This window comes from Humulus lupulus, chromosome 6 (genome assembly GCF_963169125.1).
Source record: "Humulus lupulus chromosome 6, drHumLupu1.1, whole genome shotgun sequence".
NCBI lineage: Eukaryota > Viridiplantae > Streptophyta > Magnoliopsida > Rosales > Cannabaceae > Humulus > Humulus lupulus.
Window position 1 is genome coordinate 78,105,950 of NC_084798.1, and position 14,987 is coordinate 78,120,936.

General features: G+C 36.8%; 2 protein-coding genes across 2 annotated transcripts; one reads left to right on the plus strand and one right to left on the minus strand.

Annotated features, from left to right (window-relative positions):
* The first annotated feature begins 1,550 nt into the window (after positions 1-1,550).
* LOC133782303 (sodium/hydrogen exchanger 4) lies at positions 1,551-6,233 on the plus strand. The gene is made up of 14 exons (XM_062221552.1): positions 1,551-2,239; positions 2,481-2,599; positions 2,688-2,785; positions 2,874-2,933; positions 3,065-3,111; positions 3,270-3,464; positions 3,663-3,709; positions 3,844-3,910; positions 4,205-4,305; positions 4,412-4,513; positions 4,599-4,746; positions 4,825-4,887; positions 4,986-5,069; positions 5,176-6,233. Exons 1-14 carry the CDS (start codon positions 2,087-2,089, stop codon positions 5,455-5,457), a joined length of 1,566 nt encoding a protein of 521 aa, XP_062077536.1. The 5' UTR covers positions 1,551-2,086; the 3' UTR covers positions 5,458-6,233.
* Positions 6,234-6,763: 530 nt separating this feature from the next.
* LOC133782302 (uncharacterized) lies at positions 6,764-10,135 on the minus strand. The gene is made up of 6 exons (XM_062221551.1): positions 9,559-10,135; positions 8,405-8,516; positions 8,150-8,321; positions 7,872-8,047; positions 7,448-7,587; positions 6,764-7,253 (listed from the first exon to the last, which is right to left on the minus strand). The coding sequence occupies exons 1-5, from the start codon at positions 10,023-10,025 to the stop codon at positions 7,462-7,464; spliced, it is 1,053 nt and encodes a 350-aa protein (XP_062077535.1). The 5' UTR covers positions 10,026-10,135; the 3' UTR covers positions 6,764-7,253; positions 7,448-7,461.
* Between the last annotated feature and the right edge of the window lie 4,852 nt (positions 10,136-14,987).

Below are 14,987 nucleotides of genomic sequence, written 5' to 3' on the forward strand. Positions count from 1 at the left end.
TTCTTAAATTTGACTACCATATGTTTGGATACAAAGAGTGAAAGAAAAAACAAAAACAAAGACACTCCTTTACTAGTTGAAACCTTAAATAAAAGCAGAAGAAAAACAAACTTTACTTTCACCAACTGAAGAGGAAATAAGGGATTCTTTTGTTCGAAATCGAGGTTGCAAGAGGGGTGTTGTCAAGGACCTGAGGATGTCGACGAACGTGATGGAAAAAAATAAAGTGGATAATATAGTTATCTTAAATTACTCCAAGTATATATATAACTGTCTTAAATAAAAGAAAAAACTGTCAAATGAGAAATGTATTCTTTCACTCATCGCAAAACTATTGACCCCATAAAATTTTTACAACTTTGAAATGTTAATAGATCATAATTTTATTAAATTATTGATTAATTTTTGTCTTAATAATAATTTAAATGTTAAAATTATATTATTATATATTCAAAATATGAAATAAAATATATAGTAACTAAAAAAATTAAAATATATTGTCATGCTGGAAGTGAGCCTTTCTTTTTCTTAATATTTATTATTTTTAATAAGTTATTTTTATATTGTTAGTATTATTATTATATGTTAGTTCTTGTTTATTAAATTTTATGACCCTCTTAACTAAATAAGTTTCGATGTTTTGTTTATTAGTTCCTATTTTGTTTTAAGCTTGTTGATGTTTTTTTTTAAGAAAAAAGTTTTATTTTTAAATATGCATTTATATTTCATTTATGTTGTAAATGTTTTAATTGTTATTAGGAGTAGTGAGCATGTATCTATGATTAAAAATTATTTTGTCAACTTTAAATATTATTAAATTTATTTCCCATCAAATCAAATTATAACATAAAAATAATTTTTTTAGGCTTATTTGTGGGAAATTAAGTAAGTTATTAGGTTTGTAGCATTTAATTACTCAAGTTATCTTTTTGGCAGCAAAAGTACATTCTGTCTATATTTTGGTATAATTTGGTACAATCGTCAATTCTCATTGATAAGTTCATATGTGACACATATGTAAAAATACCAAATTAAAGAAATATTTTCGACAAAAGTACCTAATTTAAAAAATATTTGCGGTGAAAGTACCTAATTTAAGAGATAATTACGGTGAAAGTATTTAAGTTATTAACAAATTTCACACTATGTAGATGAAATTAACGACGAAACAAATAATTATATTAAATTGCATCAAAACATGAATACAAAATATTTTTGCCACCAAAAAATAACTTTGATGCTTAAGTACTATAAATACAATAATTTAGTTGCAAATATCTCTTTTTTTTTTTATGATTATTTATTTTCTATCCTTTAAGCCCACGTGCCATTGGCACGAATAAGAAAAACTAGTATATAAATATAAGGGAATTTTTTTATAGGGGCTCACTTTAAGCTATACTGGTGGGCTCTCAGTGTTCTCGACCCGTGAACAGTTTTTGACACAATTTTTTTTATGAGTGTGTATATTGTAGCTATTTAGGACATTCTCCAAATTTTCAGAAAATTCTGAAAAGTTTACAGTACCGAAAACTAGGTTCAAATATGTTGTTGCACGCGTGACTAATTTTTTTATGCGCGTGGAAATCTACATGTTTGAACTTAGTTTTTGATACTGTAAACTATTCAGAATTTTCTGAAAATTTGCAGAGGCTCTAAATAGTTACAATATACATAATCAATAAAAAAAAAAAAAAAAAAACGCGCCGAAACGTGTTGAGTAGTCAAAAAAACAGTAAGAGCCCTATAGAATATATATATATATATAAACAAAATTTAACATATCGAAAAAGTTGGGCGGTTGAGTTTATCTATCCGAAAAAATAGACTTTTATATTTCTTCTCCTTTACTTTGATCCAAACAAGAGCAAACAAAATAATTATGAGATGTTATTGCTGCTAGCTGACTGAATCAAAAACACACGTGTAAGACTGGCATGCTTAGTGTCCACATGTTAATCCCATCGTCGTTACAGTCGAAACTCATGTCAGTCAGGAACTGAAGATGCTCAACTGGTTTTATGTGTATCATCGTCTTCGTTATTTGTAAGAGTTTTGTTTGTAAGTTTGGCAAAACATACACACAATGCCAATAGCTATGGTGGGAAACTTTTCGAAGGACCATGCCCAAGTGATGCCCATCTCGTTGTTCGTAGCGGTTCTCTGCCTCTGCCTCATCATTGGTCACTTGCTTGAAAAGAATCGATGGGTTAACGAATCCATCACCGCCATTTTCTTGGTAAGTTCCCAAACATAAGCTCTGAACGTACGACAATTTTGGTTTGTTTTAATCTGTGTTTGTATTAACAAGTGAAAATATATGATATGAACAGAACACACGTCGTTTTAATGGCCCCATAATTGGACATATCTCTTCGTTAGCAAAATGTTTTCATTGTCGTAATTGTGATTCGAGTCTTTGTTGATTTGTGATATAAAATATTACCTGTATTGCCTCTAAATTTGTACATGCTAAGCAGGGAATCATAGCAGGGACTATCATATTGGTTATGAGCAAGGGCAAGAGTTCTCATATTCTGACTTTTGATGAAGAATTGTTCTTCATTTACCTTCTTCCGCCAATAATTTTTAATGCCGGGTAAGATCATCATCATGATCATGATCATGGGGTGGGTGAGTTTTAGGCTTATTGTGCTTACTCTGTACTTTGCTGATGCATATGTCAGGTTTCAAGTCAAGAAAAAACAGTTCTTCCACAACTTCTTAACCATCATGCTATTTGGTGTGGTTGGTGTTTTCATTTCCACATCGATCATAACGTGTGGTAATTTCCAATCACAGATTATTATTCTTTGTCGCTCGCTGCATACTGTGGGGCTATTCTAAATGTCTTCAACTTACTTTTGACCTAGGCAGCTGGTGGTTATTCTCTAAGTTGGGCTTTAATGGTCTGAATGTGCGCGACTTTCTTGGTCAGATACTTATTTATGTCGTAATATATGAGCCTATGACAATTCCCATAAGTATGTTTTATCTTGTATGTAATCACGTATAATATGGCATATAACTGTATTTGCAAACGAACTTGCTTGTTTTGATTCAGCTATAGGAACAATATTCTCGTCAACTGATACAGTGTGCACCCTGCAGGTTAGTCAGCACTTGAACTTGAGGTTTGGTTCCATTCCATAATCCTGCTTTTTCTTTTAGTTTTTTTTCCCTTCAACTACGTACTTCAATGTTTCGTTCTTCGTCTAAGCTATCACACACACACACACACACATATATATATATATGTACTTATTTAGGTGCTTCATCAAGATGAAACCCCATTGCTATACAGCCTAGTATTCGGAGAAGGAGTGGTGAATGATGCAACATCAGTTGTACTATTCAATGCAATACAAAAGATTGACATTACTCGGTTTGGTAGCAAGACCTTTTTCCATGTCTTGGGAGATTTTCTGTATTTGTTCTTCACAAGCACAGTACTCGGAATCGTAGTAAGTATTTATGTGATGACTGTATATGAAATAAATCAAGGAATGAATATATACTTTTCCATTGATTAGTGTTCCTTACTATTAGTTTCTACTTGGCTTATTTATATACGTGTGTATAATATTCAGAGATTCCGTGCCTTGAAGAATGTCATGCCTTAGCATTTTCTGTCTGATTGTTTAGTATCTATTTTCTTCCAGTCTGGACTTTTGACGTCATATGTCCTTAAGACCCTGTGCTTTGGAAGGCAAGTGACTACTTCTGTCGAAGATGCAACGGGAAAGGCCAGAGTTTGGCATTTCTTTCAATGTTTTAGTCTCAGGTTTTCAATTAGTTTGGTACTTATTGTGTATATAAACCCGTTTTTGTGTTTGATTACAGACATTCGAGTATTCGTGAAATTGCCTTGATGGTCTTAATGGCTTATCTATCATACATGTTGGCTGAGGTAATAACATGGACTTGAAAGTTCCTCCAATATATGTCATTTAAAGAAGCTAACATTGTTGATTATAATTTATTTACATATTCAGTTTGTGTAAAAATTGTATTTCTAAATATATTTGAATCTATACCATACCGGTATCATTCAACAGACAAGCCTGAATTTCTCTGTATAATGCTCTTTTGAAATCCTGATTCACCTTTCTCATATTAGATGATCAAACATGCTTATTATCTACCATTTCATTTTTTTTTATGAATACTTAAAGTTGTTAGCATCTTAATTGCTCTTTTGCAGCTGTTCAATCTGAGTGGAATACTTACCGTTTTCTTTTGCGGTATTCTCATGTCACACTATGCATGGCATAATGTGGCAGAGACTTCTAGAATCACAACCAGGCATGCATTGGCAGATTATGTTGTTGGATTTTACAAAATTTCTTATATTCTACCTAACAATTATTTAACACACCAATCGGATTGTTGATTTCCATTTCCTCTGCAGGAATGTATTTGCTATGATGTCATTTGTTGCAGAGACATTCATTTTTCTTTATGTGGGAATGGATGCTCTTGACATGGAGAAGTGGAAGATGTCCAAGTTAAAGTACTTTTTCCTCTTTCCATTAGTACTAGTTATACTATATTAGCTCAACTGTGTTTTCTTTCAAATATACTCTCTTTGGTTGCAGTTTTGGTACTTCCATAAGCATTTGGAGTACACTAATCTTACTGGTATCGCTTGGACGTGCTGCATTCGTTTTCCCTCTCTCTGTTCTTTCCAACTACATGAATGAATCGCATTCTGGTGGATCATCTAAACTCACATTCAAACACATGGTAAGATAGTAGTTAATCACAAATTTGATTACAATTAAGGGCATAGGTTAAATGATCATGCTAATGCTACCTCTTCAGATCGTCATATGGTGGGCTGGACTAATGAGGGGAGCTGTCTCAATAGCTTTGGCATTTGAAAAGGTATGTGCTTTGGTTACATAAAACTTATACATGACTTGTCATCTAATTCATTTGATCATCATGCATTTTGACCATTTTAATGCTTTTGGCTTGTGAAGTTCACATTTTACGGTGTTACTTCGGACCCCATCAATGCTTCAATGATCACAGTCACCATAATTGTTGTCCTTTTCAGTACAGTGGTAAGTGAATATTTTTATCTAATTAGAAGACAAGGGCAAATGTATATATTACATTGATTATTTTGGATTATTTGTCATCAACTGTCGAATTTTTATATGATAACAGGTATTTGGTCTTCTAACTAAGCCACTAATAAGCTGTCTGCTTCCCCATCATATGACTAACGTCATTAGTCGAGAAAGGTCCAAAGACCTTACAGAGGACTTGACCCCTCCTTTGCTCTCCTTTGAAGAATCTGCCACAACCAACATCCTTCGGGCTAAAAACAGTTTGTCCATGTTGATAGAAAGGCCTGTATACACCATTCACTCCTACTGGAGGAGGTTTGATGATGCTTACATGAGACCCATCTTTGGTGGCCCTCGTGAAAATCAGCTCCCAACTTAGATGAATAACTTGAGTTGAGAGCATCAGGCTCAAGTCAAAGAAAAGATGATAAATCGAGGGCATGACAGAAAAGTACTAAGAATTATCTAAAGGTAACACTGGGCAAAGTGGTAGTAAATTTACTTACTTTTGTTCTGACTTTCTCATATGGTATTAAACTTTTTTACGTTCCTCATGTTGAAAGCTTGTAAATGAAGAATAGATGAATTTTTGAGTCTCTTAAGCTAATAAGAGAATTATGTTCGAGGGATTTTACTCAAACTTAGGACTAGTCTCGTGTCTTTTCTTAGTCATTAAACGCCAAGAACACATGTGCTTAAAATACCAGTATGGACCTGAATGGCATCCACAACCAGATCGCATAACATTGATAAGGTGCAATCAAAATCATGAAGAGAATATTATATAAGACAAACAGTCAGGTGTCTCTTGGCAAGAATAGACCCCTTTGAAAGATGATTTTGCAAAAGTAAATCTTGACGGCACACAAGAAATGAATTTACAATAATTTAATACCAGACAAGGTGCAAAAATTCACAATGGCGCGGACAGACTTATTCCAACACACATTCCTGTAAACAATTCCCCTGCGGTGCTTCATGCCACTGCACATGAAAGAAAGCTAATGATTAGAGACTCGACATAACATGCAAAGCAATGGCTGAGAAAGCCAAAATCCATGCCAAGTCCAACCATGCTCGTGAATGTAACAATGCGATTAAAAACTAAATCGTTTAACTCTGATCTAATCTTTTGATGCAACAATTATGAGCATTTTGGAACCTTACCTTGGCACTCCTGCAGCATTTTCAGGCCACATTTCTGAGGCAGCTCTACAGCCTGTGCAGGTTTGACACCGATTGCAGGAAGTGCATCATTGTACCTACGGAGGCATGGCAAGTTGATCCAGTGAATTAGAGCGCAGCAATTCTCATTTGGTGATTTGCCTTTCAATGCAGGGAGGCATACTATACTGCAAAGTTGCTGGAGTCAATGTTTATGGCACTGGCACTGCCCAACAGTGCTATCAAGCTAAAAATGGCCATAAAGTATCCACTGGACCACTACTTTGGAACCGTTCTTGGCCATTTTGTTGTCTGTCGGCCGTTGAACTCTGAGGGGCTTATATTCCAAAGTTTAATTTACAGGAGAGCTTCACAGTTTTTTAAATGTTCGGTTATAATTGTTAGTTTGTCATGTGAACCTAGCTGGTGAATAGCACATGGGACAAATAAACGATATAAAAATCAAACTTGTTCAAAGGTCATGGCCCTGAATAGCACATGTATGCTAAGAAGTTTGCACATTATTCTAAAGATACTTCTGTCGCACTAGATCATAAATCAAACCTCACGGATGTTCATTGCCTTGTTAATTTACTATTTACACAAGTAATAAATATATATATAGCATAATGATTAAATCTGACAAGGGGAATTATATTCCTTACATGGGGCAAGAACAAGACCTATACATAAATAAAACCATGAATGGTATAATACGTACAGAACTTGTAAGCTGCAGACCATTAAAACAAAATAAAGAAAACATCATTCATCACTGAAAGTGAGCTAATAACAACTTCTTACATGATACGTTGTGTTTTTTTTTCATTCTACTTCTGCCCTTTTTTACAGGTGTTAAAAATTTCCACGGGTCATTCTACCTAACTAGTCAGTCAGTCAATCCATAACCCTAGATCCATGGCATTACTAACAAATATTGGCCATGACCTCATACATTATATAGATAACTACAACTTCCCTATCGACGAGCAAATACCAACTGATCTGCAACTGCAAGCAAAACAAAGATCACATCAATTTTTCTGGACAAAGAAGTTGGAAACTTTTGCAGAAAACCACCTGGTTAAATGCTAGGTTGGAAAACCATCATATAAGACAACAAATTCTTGGTATGCGGTAGCTAAATGCTAATTTTCCTGTCCTCAACTCAAAAGTAAAATAAGTGGATCGGATACAGTTCTTACCAGAAAACAGCCAATCAGGGTTTCCGGCATATATGGCTGCGTGCCAAAGCCTCTGGCATCCCCAATGTTGAGATGCTATCACAACCAAAGAGCTCTTGAAGCTTTGCATCACATATTATAGCCATGTGGTTTAAAGGATCCTATGTATAAGTCCAGGTGAAAAAAGAAAATGGTTAGCACAGCTATTTCAAATAGCAATCATCTTAACACTAAATCAGGCAAAATGCAAAAGTACCGTATTAAGGTCAACTGCAAGGACATGGTACAAATATAAAACAATCAAGCAAAAAGGGAGCTCAATGAGAGAGAACCATGGAAATATAAAAGGATATTCATGCTATGTAAAAAATTCAAACTTTGCACACTGGGCCAATCTACCTCACTTTTTTTTTTCTTTAGAGTGGTGGTAAAGTATGTTACTTACCTCAAGATTGTTGACCTTTATGTATTCCCAGATACGTCTTAAAACCTCTGATTGGAGCATTTCCCTTTCACTAACACCAAAAAATTTTGCAAGTTCTTCAGATACTATCACAGAAGGACTAGCTTCTGTGCCTTTTGTTCCAGACTCCACCTCTACCTTAGCCTTCTTAGGAGCCTCTGAGAGCGCAAAAAACAAGCAAGTCCTTAGTCTAAGTATTTGGTGTTACGTACATAATTGAAACACACAGAAATCAATGAGCAACTACACAAGATACGTACTTGAAGGTTCCAGAGGTATAATATGTTTAGCTAGTAATTTGTTCATTTTGAACATATCAGTACAGTCCGTCTCAAATACCAATCGCAGCTCATCATTGCATATAATTTTCCTTTTGTTACTAGGATCTTGGAGATTATTCCTCCTTATGTAAGCCCACAGTTGCTTAACTATCTAAAAAAAAGGCAATGAAGACACAATTAAAAACCTCGGAGTAGGTAACCAAAAACTAACAAAAAGATTCTTTGAGTCTGAACCTCAGTCCTTGGAAGAGCAGGTTGGCCAACAATAGTCTGAAGTTCAGGGGAAACACCACAAAGCTTGTTGAGTCCCCCTGGGCCACCTTTTCTCTTGGGTTTGGTTTGAGTGCTGTAACAATAATTACAAGAGCATATAAAAATGAGCATCTACACGTAAAATGTATACACATATATATCTCATATACACCACATACATGCACAAAGTTGAATTTTTCAGTTCTAGTTTGCATGTCCTATATGACTTTATACCCATAATTGAGTTTTATTTATTCCTTTAATTTCACTACAAAACAAAAGGGTATCCTAAAAACTAAAAAAGTTATAATCGTTTCAATAAAAAAATATTAAAATACTGAAATTCAAAAAGGGCTAGCTTTTGAATTGCTTAAAACCCCCCCAAATCCAGTCCACAAAGAGCACTCCCAATAGATAGGTGCTCTTCTCTATACTCTAAAATACCTATTCAAAACACCACTTTATCTATTTTACCTCTTAACTTTTACATTACACCATACACCATCTTCTCTAATTTTACTCAATATCATTTAAATATTATTTTTTTTTAATATTTTTGTATTTATTTTAAATTTTTTCTCTAACTATCCATAGTATTTTTTAATATTTATGATATTTAACCATATATAATATCAAAATATAATTATACTTTATTTTAGATTATTCCAAAATAAATAAAATATAAATTAATACACAATTTAAAAATAATTCTCAATATAATTATTATAACAAAATATAAAATGATAATAATATGCATACAAGTATAAAAAATTACTAAATTCATAAAATATTATTCCTAATATCAAACATATATATAGAAAAGTTAGAAAAAAAGTAATAAAATATTTATATATATAGAAAACAAGAAAAAAAAAGTAATAAAATATTTTAAAAAGAGTGAACAGTGGACTCTACATGTAATATGAATAGTGTATTGAGAAAAAAAAATTAGAGTAGCTCGTGGAGAATATTTTATCACATTGAGCTATAATTATAGATCCATGGAGTGCTGAACAACCTAATTACATTTAGCCAAACAGAGGCCCAGAGACTCAGAAAAGCCAGCTATAAATTCAGTGCTCACAATTTACATATAAATATATATAAAAAAGGAAAAGAAAAAGAAAGAATCTTACCCCTCCTTTGGGCGGTCGGCGGCAGAAACGGACTCATCAGCGGTGGCGACCACACGGTTAGCCGGCGGTGGCTGAGGATGGAGAGAAAAAGTCTGGAAGGCAGATGGAGTGGGGTGAAAATTAGGGTTTTGGTGAGGAGCAAAACGGTCATTGAGCTGAGGAGGCGCAGGGTGAGGGTGAGGGTGAGGGTGAGGCTGGGACTGGGGGTGGGGGTGGGGGTGGGGGTGGGGGTGGGAGTGTTGGTGTTGGTGTTGGTGTTGGTGTTGCTGTGGCACAGTGGGGTGTGATCGGAAGATGAGATGGATCTGGTTTCGAATGAAATCAGACTTGTGGGAAAGGTCTTGACCGAGCTTCGTCTCCAGCTCCTGAACAAGGTCGTTTAAGGAGTTGATTCCACTGTTGTTGGAGGACGACGATTCGTGAATTAGGGTTTGCAGAGCCTGCGATATTTCCTGGTCCGTTACCATTTCTACTTCACTGCTTTCATATACTCACTCTCTCTCTTCTCTCTAAACGACAGCTTATCTCTCTTTCTCTCTCCTCGATCTTACATTTCTTTCTCTCTCTTTCTTCCTTGGTAATGACGATACATGCCACACCGTAAGAGTTTTACCTAACTACCTCAACTGTTAACGTTGTATCGGTGAAGCTCTAATCAATGTTTGCCACGTTTCTTCACATCAAAAAATATATTTGCCACGTTTCCTAAAATGCGACTCCCGTGTCTATACTATTGTATACTTAGTCGATAGAAATGTATTAAGTAACTTTTAGGTAAGGGAACCGTCCTAAAGGACAAATTAAATGTTGCCGCGTGTCTCTCCTTATTTACTTAAAGTGGAGTGTTTTTTTTCTTCTTTTTAAATGGAACTGCATTGTTGCTGTATGGTGTTTTATATATGAGTAAGGACAAACAACATTTGAGCCATGTCTTTTGCAAGAGTTATCCTCTACGCTTTCTCTTTTGCACTCTTGTCCATTTGCCCCGTTATTTACAAAAGTAAATATTATTTAACCCAGTTTTTCATTTTTGTCAAAAGAAAAACAAAGTTTTCCCAATTTTTTTTAATAATTTAAAAAATATCTATGTATATTTATGTAGGAGGATTCTCCGAAGCATCCCTTAAAGGGCACCGGTGCACCCCTTGTTGTTTTTGGCTCAGGAAGTATTTTTGACAATTTTTTTTTTATGATTGTGTACATTGTAATTATTGTTTAACCCAATTTTGGACTCAATGACGTGGCATTTGAAGAAGACACATGGCAATAAAACGACATCAAACGTTGAGAGTTGGTCGGAATAAGATATATGCTCAAGGAAGCCATACCAACACATTCTTGCTCGAGAAGGTACTATCCATTGAAGTCGTTCGGAGACAGATCTGGCTCGATATGCAAGACATTTTCACCAAAGGATCCGGATTTCACGAGATATTGTGAAATATCCCGAGATATTGTGAAATATCCCAAGATATTTCTATAAATGATATTTGAATGTATTTTTCCCGTATTATTTGAATTTATATCCAGTTGTAACAATCTCACACTACATGTGTAAGACCTAGATTAATTTGTAAGGACACATAGCCCAATAAGTGACTCTATAAATAGAGATATCTCTCAGTCATTATCTCTAAGTTGAATTAGTGTGCACTTTACATACAAAACCCTATTGAATTGTATTCTTTCTCAGGCCTAAGAAACTCAGTTGAACCTTGTTTCTTCTTGATCTTCAGTCTGAGACTTCTTTGATTAATAAAAGTGCAAGTGGACGTAGGTCATCACCAACTCTTAGCATCGAACCACTATAAATTATTTGTGTCGTTTACTTGACTTCATTTCTCTAAATCTATTTCTGTCATATAAATTGACTTAGTGTTGTTGACCAAAACACTGGACAACATTTTGGTGCTTTCATTGAGAGCTGAAATCTAAGATCTCATTTTACTAGATCCATTTGAAGCAATGACTATCACTACTAGAAGCCAGAGTTAAGAACCACAAGGGGGAACCCTAACACTTGCCATCTTAACTGCCCCTCAAGCAGTCAGATCCCTCCTTTGCGCCTCGCTACACGTGTAAGACCTAGATTAATTTCCTCCCCCTTGAAACCTTCCTTCACCAGCCACATTTGGGCATGATGAGCCCCATGTGGACTTAGGAGAAGATCTGCACCCTGACCTTGAACAGCTGAAAGGGGTCGTGGGGCACATGAAGGAACAAGTCGTTGCCATGCGTGAAAGTCAAGCAGCAGCTCAAGAGGCTATATCTAAAGCCCTCAATAAACAAAGACAAGATTTTCAAGCCCGGTTGGATCAAAGGCAACAAGCCCTTGAGATTCAACAAGAGGAAGCTGATCGTCGCAATCCTGAGGCGGCAAGGTTGTTGGTGGCCGTCTTGTCATAGAATCAAGCAGCGAGATCCCGACCAGTGAATCCTCAGCCTGAGAACATTGGTCAGGAAAATCCTGAAGCCCAACAACCAACTGGTCAGCCTCTAGGACATGCTCAACCATCATGGTCTCGGGGCCAAGTAGTCCCCCCTGGGCAAACTCAGAGCCAATGCTCCAACAGAGGGGCTAGCCCAGGGTCCAGCGACTACTTCATCAAGATGAGCAAGTGCTGCCCAACAGAGAGCAAGGTTGTGCCAAATAAGTGTTTGGAGCTGGAAGACCTGCTAATGAATCACTAAGGCGTGCAGCCTCACGGGAAGGCCAGCCTCCTACTCCTGAAGCTGGACAGCAATTCCGATAACCAAGGAATGAAAGACTAGCTAGCCAGAACCGAGGCCAGCCACCTCGAAATGTCGGGTACAATTATGGTCATCCTCACAGTAGAAATAGAAGGAGGAGTGATTAGGAAGCCAGTAGTAGTTATCAAACAACCTACAGAGACAATTATTGTAACGCCCCGGATAGCCAAGATCGTTACACTGTGTATTTGTAAAGGTGCAGGACTTGTTAATCAAGCCAACCAGTTAAAAACGTGAATTCTAAAGTCATTAATGTGCTAGGGTTAAAAGGTTTTGGTCTCAAAAGATACTTTCCATATAATTAAACATTTACACATGGGATCCCAAAAGAAATAGCATTTAAAAGTCTGTTTACAAAATTTCCAGTGTACAGACAACCACCAGCCTTTCTAAAGGGAAAATAGAAGATTATGGCTTTCCTGTCCCTGTCTCCCCTCAACCGTGGCGGCTGAGCAGCTGATCATGTACATTTTGCTCTCAGAGCTCTCCAAATCAAGGCTGATCAAGCTTGCCCTTGCCTTTACCTGCACCACGAAGCACCCGTGAGCCAAGGCCCAGCAAGAAAACATATCATATTATATAACAAGCAATAAGAACATTTGGATAACCATTTAAGCATGTTCATACACTTAACATACCACAATAATTACAAAGCATGAAGATTCAACCAAAGAGTCAGCTAATCATCACCCAGCTATACAGCATAACAATCCATCAATTAATAATAACAAAAAAATCACATAATAATCAGGGTCGACACCTTAGGTCGCACCCTCTATTTACCCCCACTGACTCCGGCCCGCTTAAACCGAGCTCAGTGCATAATAAGCTGTTCTCAGCTACCAGTGGCCGAGCCGCGCCCTATGCACTAGTGTAAACTTCGGCACTCTTAGGCTGTTGGTTTATTGTTTACGTGGCATAATACCACCCTTTACAAAGCATACAAAATAGGGAACCCTTAGTCCCATTATAAATTCACATCCGGGTGCAGTTTTCTTACCTTTAATTCCCAAGTTTACTGATTAGGAGCGACGCCTCTTGAGCACGATCCGCTTCCCGAGCCCTAGCTTAATACCTAGTCACAACCAAGATAAGGAGTACCATTAATAATTGTGTTAATATTTCTGGATGGAGTTCTAGCTTCCGGGACATCGAATTCCACCAAACACGGTGGTGGAATCGATCCCGAGCACCATAGGTTAGGTTATCGCGCTTAAAACCTCCAAAAGATCAAAAATACCCTTAAGGGCCGCAGCCCCTGAAACCCATGCTGGAGCCCGCCCCTGAAACAGAGGCTAGGCCTCCCTGACGATAGACACGCGCGCACGGCCCTGCCCTGTGGCGTCGTGGTGCTTCCCCACTGCAGTGCCTCCTTGGCTCTTCCTTGCTTCGCAGGGCCGCGACACTCTAGAACAGAGCCACGGCCCAGCCCTTCGTGCCCAGAAAATCCACCATTCCTAACATCCTAACCTTGCTCAAAGCCACCTCAAAGCACCCTAACTCCAAAACCCATTGATCACAAGACTTTTAACATGATTCTAGCAACAAAACCCAACAGAAACTTGGCTTAAAAACTCATTAAAGATCCCATTTAAATTCTGAAACCCAGAAACTCAAGAACACAAAAACCAGAAATGAAACACCAGAATCAACCATCAAATCTTAGATTCAAGCTTACCTCCACTGCAGAACCAACTCCCTTAACAATTCCTGAGCTAAAACCCAAGCTTTCCAACTTCAATTCAATCCTTAAATTTCAAAACCATAAACACTTTAAAACCCAGCAAAAACACAGAATTCTAATGATCAAAAGTGTGATTCAGCTCTTACCTTAGTCCAGGTTGAATTCCTTAGTTAAGCCTGAGCTAATCTCTGAAAACTTCAACTCAAATCACAAAGTTTCAGCTGAATTTTCCTTAGGTTTCAATAGTTTTCTTGAGAGAGAGAAGAGAAGGAAGAAAGGAGCAAAAAGGGTCAGTTTGGGTTTTTATTCTACTGTTTTCTATTTTACTTAGTCTAACCATAGTTAATTAAGTCAATCCCAAGGCTCGGGGTACCGGAAACGTCTCCGAGGGCAAAATGGTAAAATTCCCCAATATATCTCAAATTATTTATTTCCATAACCCGATATCCCAAATAATCATCTAATACCCGAAACACCCCTTGACTTACCCCAAGTCAAGTATTAAGCCCCGTTGTGACTTTCCCACTAACTAGCTCACTAGGATCGCCTAGAGTCGCACGCTGCAGATTTACCCACATAATAATGTGGTTCTCACAAATATAACATATAATCACATTTGCATTCATATAACCATACAAGCATGTTTATCATATAATCACACGTTAATTTAATAAATTCACACATAAACCAATTATGCCCTCCCGATACACTAATCAAGGCCCTTAAGCCATATTAGTGATTTTGGGTCATTACAACTATCCCCTCCTACTGAGAATTTCGTCCTCAAAATTTACCTGAATAGCTCGGGATACTGATCCCGCATCACTGTCTCTAGCTCCCAGATCGCTTCCTCGACCTTGCTATTTCTCCACAACACTTTAACTAACGAAATCGTCTTGTTATGTAGAACTTTATCCTTCTGGTCCAAAATCTGAACTAGTCACTCCTCGTAGGGAAAATCTATCTGTAACTCTAAATCCTCATACTTCAATAC

Coding starts and splice junctions, on each gene's coding strand:
- LOC133782303 (XM_062221552.1), top strand. CDS start 2,087: ATGCCAATAGCTATGGTGGGAAACTTTTCGAAGGACCATGCCCAAGTG. Junction 4,514..4,598: donor TGGAAGATGTCCAAGTTAAA/GTACTTTTTCCT, acceptor CTTTGGTTGCAG/TTTTGGTACTTCCATAAGCA. Junction 5,070..5,175: donor TTGTCCTTTTCAGTACAGTG/GTAAGTGAATAT, acceptor ATATGATAACAG/GTATTTGGTCTTCTAACTAA.
- LOC133782302 (XM_062221551.1), bottom strand. CDS start 10,025: ATGGTAACGGACCAGGAAATATCGCAGGCTCTGCAAACCCTAATTCAC. Junction 8,322..8,404: donor CTGCTCTTCCAAGGACTGAG/GTTCAGACTCAA, acceptor CCTTTTTTTTAG/ATAGTTAAGCAACTGTGGGC. Junction 7,588..7,871: donor TAAAGGTCAACAATCTTGAG/GTAAGTAACATA, acceptor ACTTATACATAG/GATCCTTTAAACCACATGGC.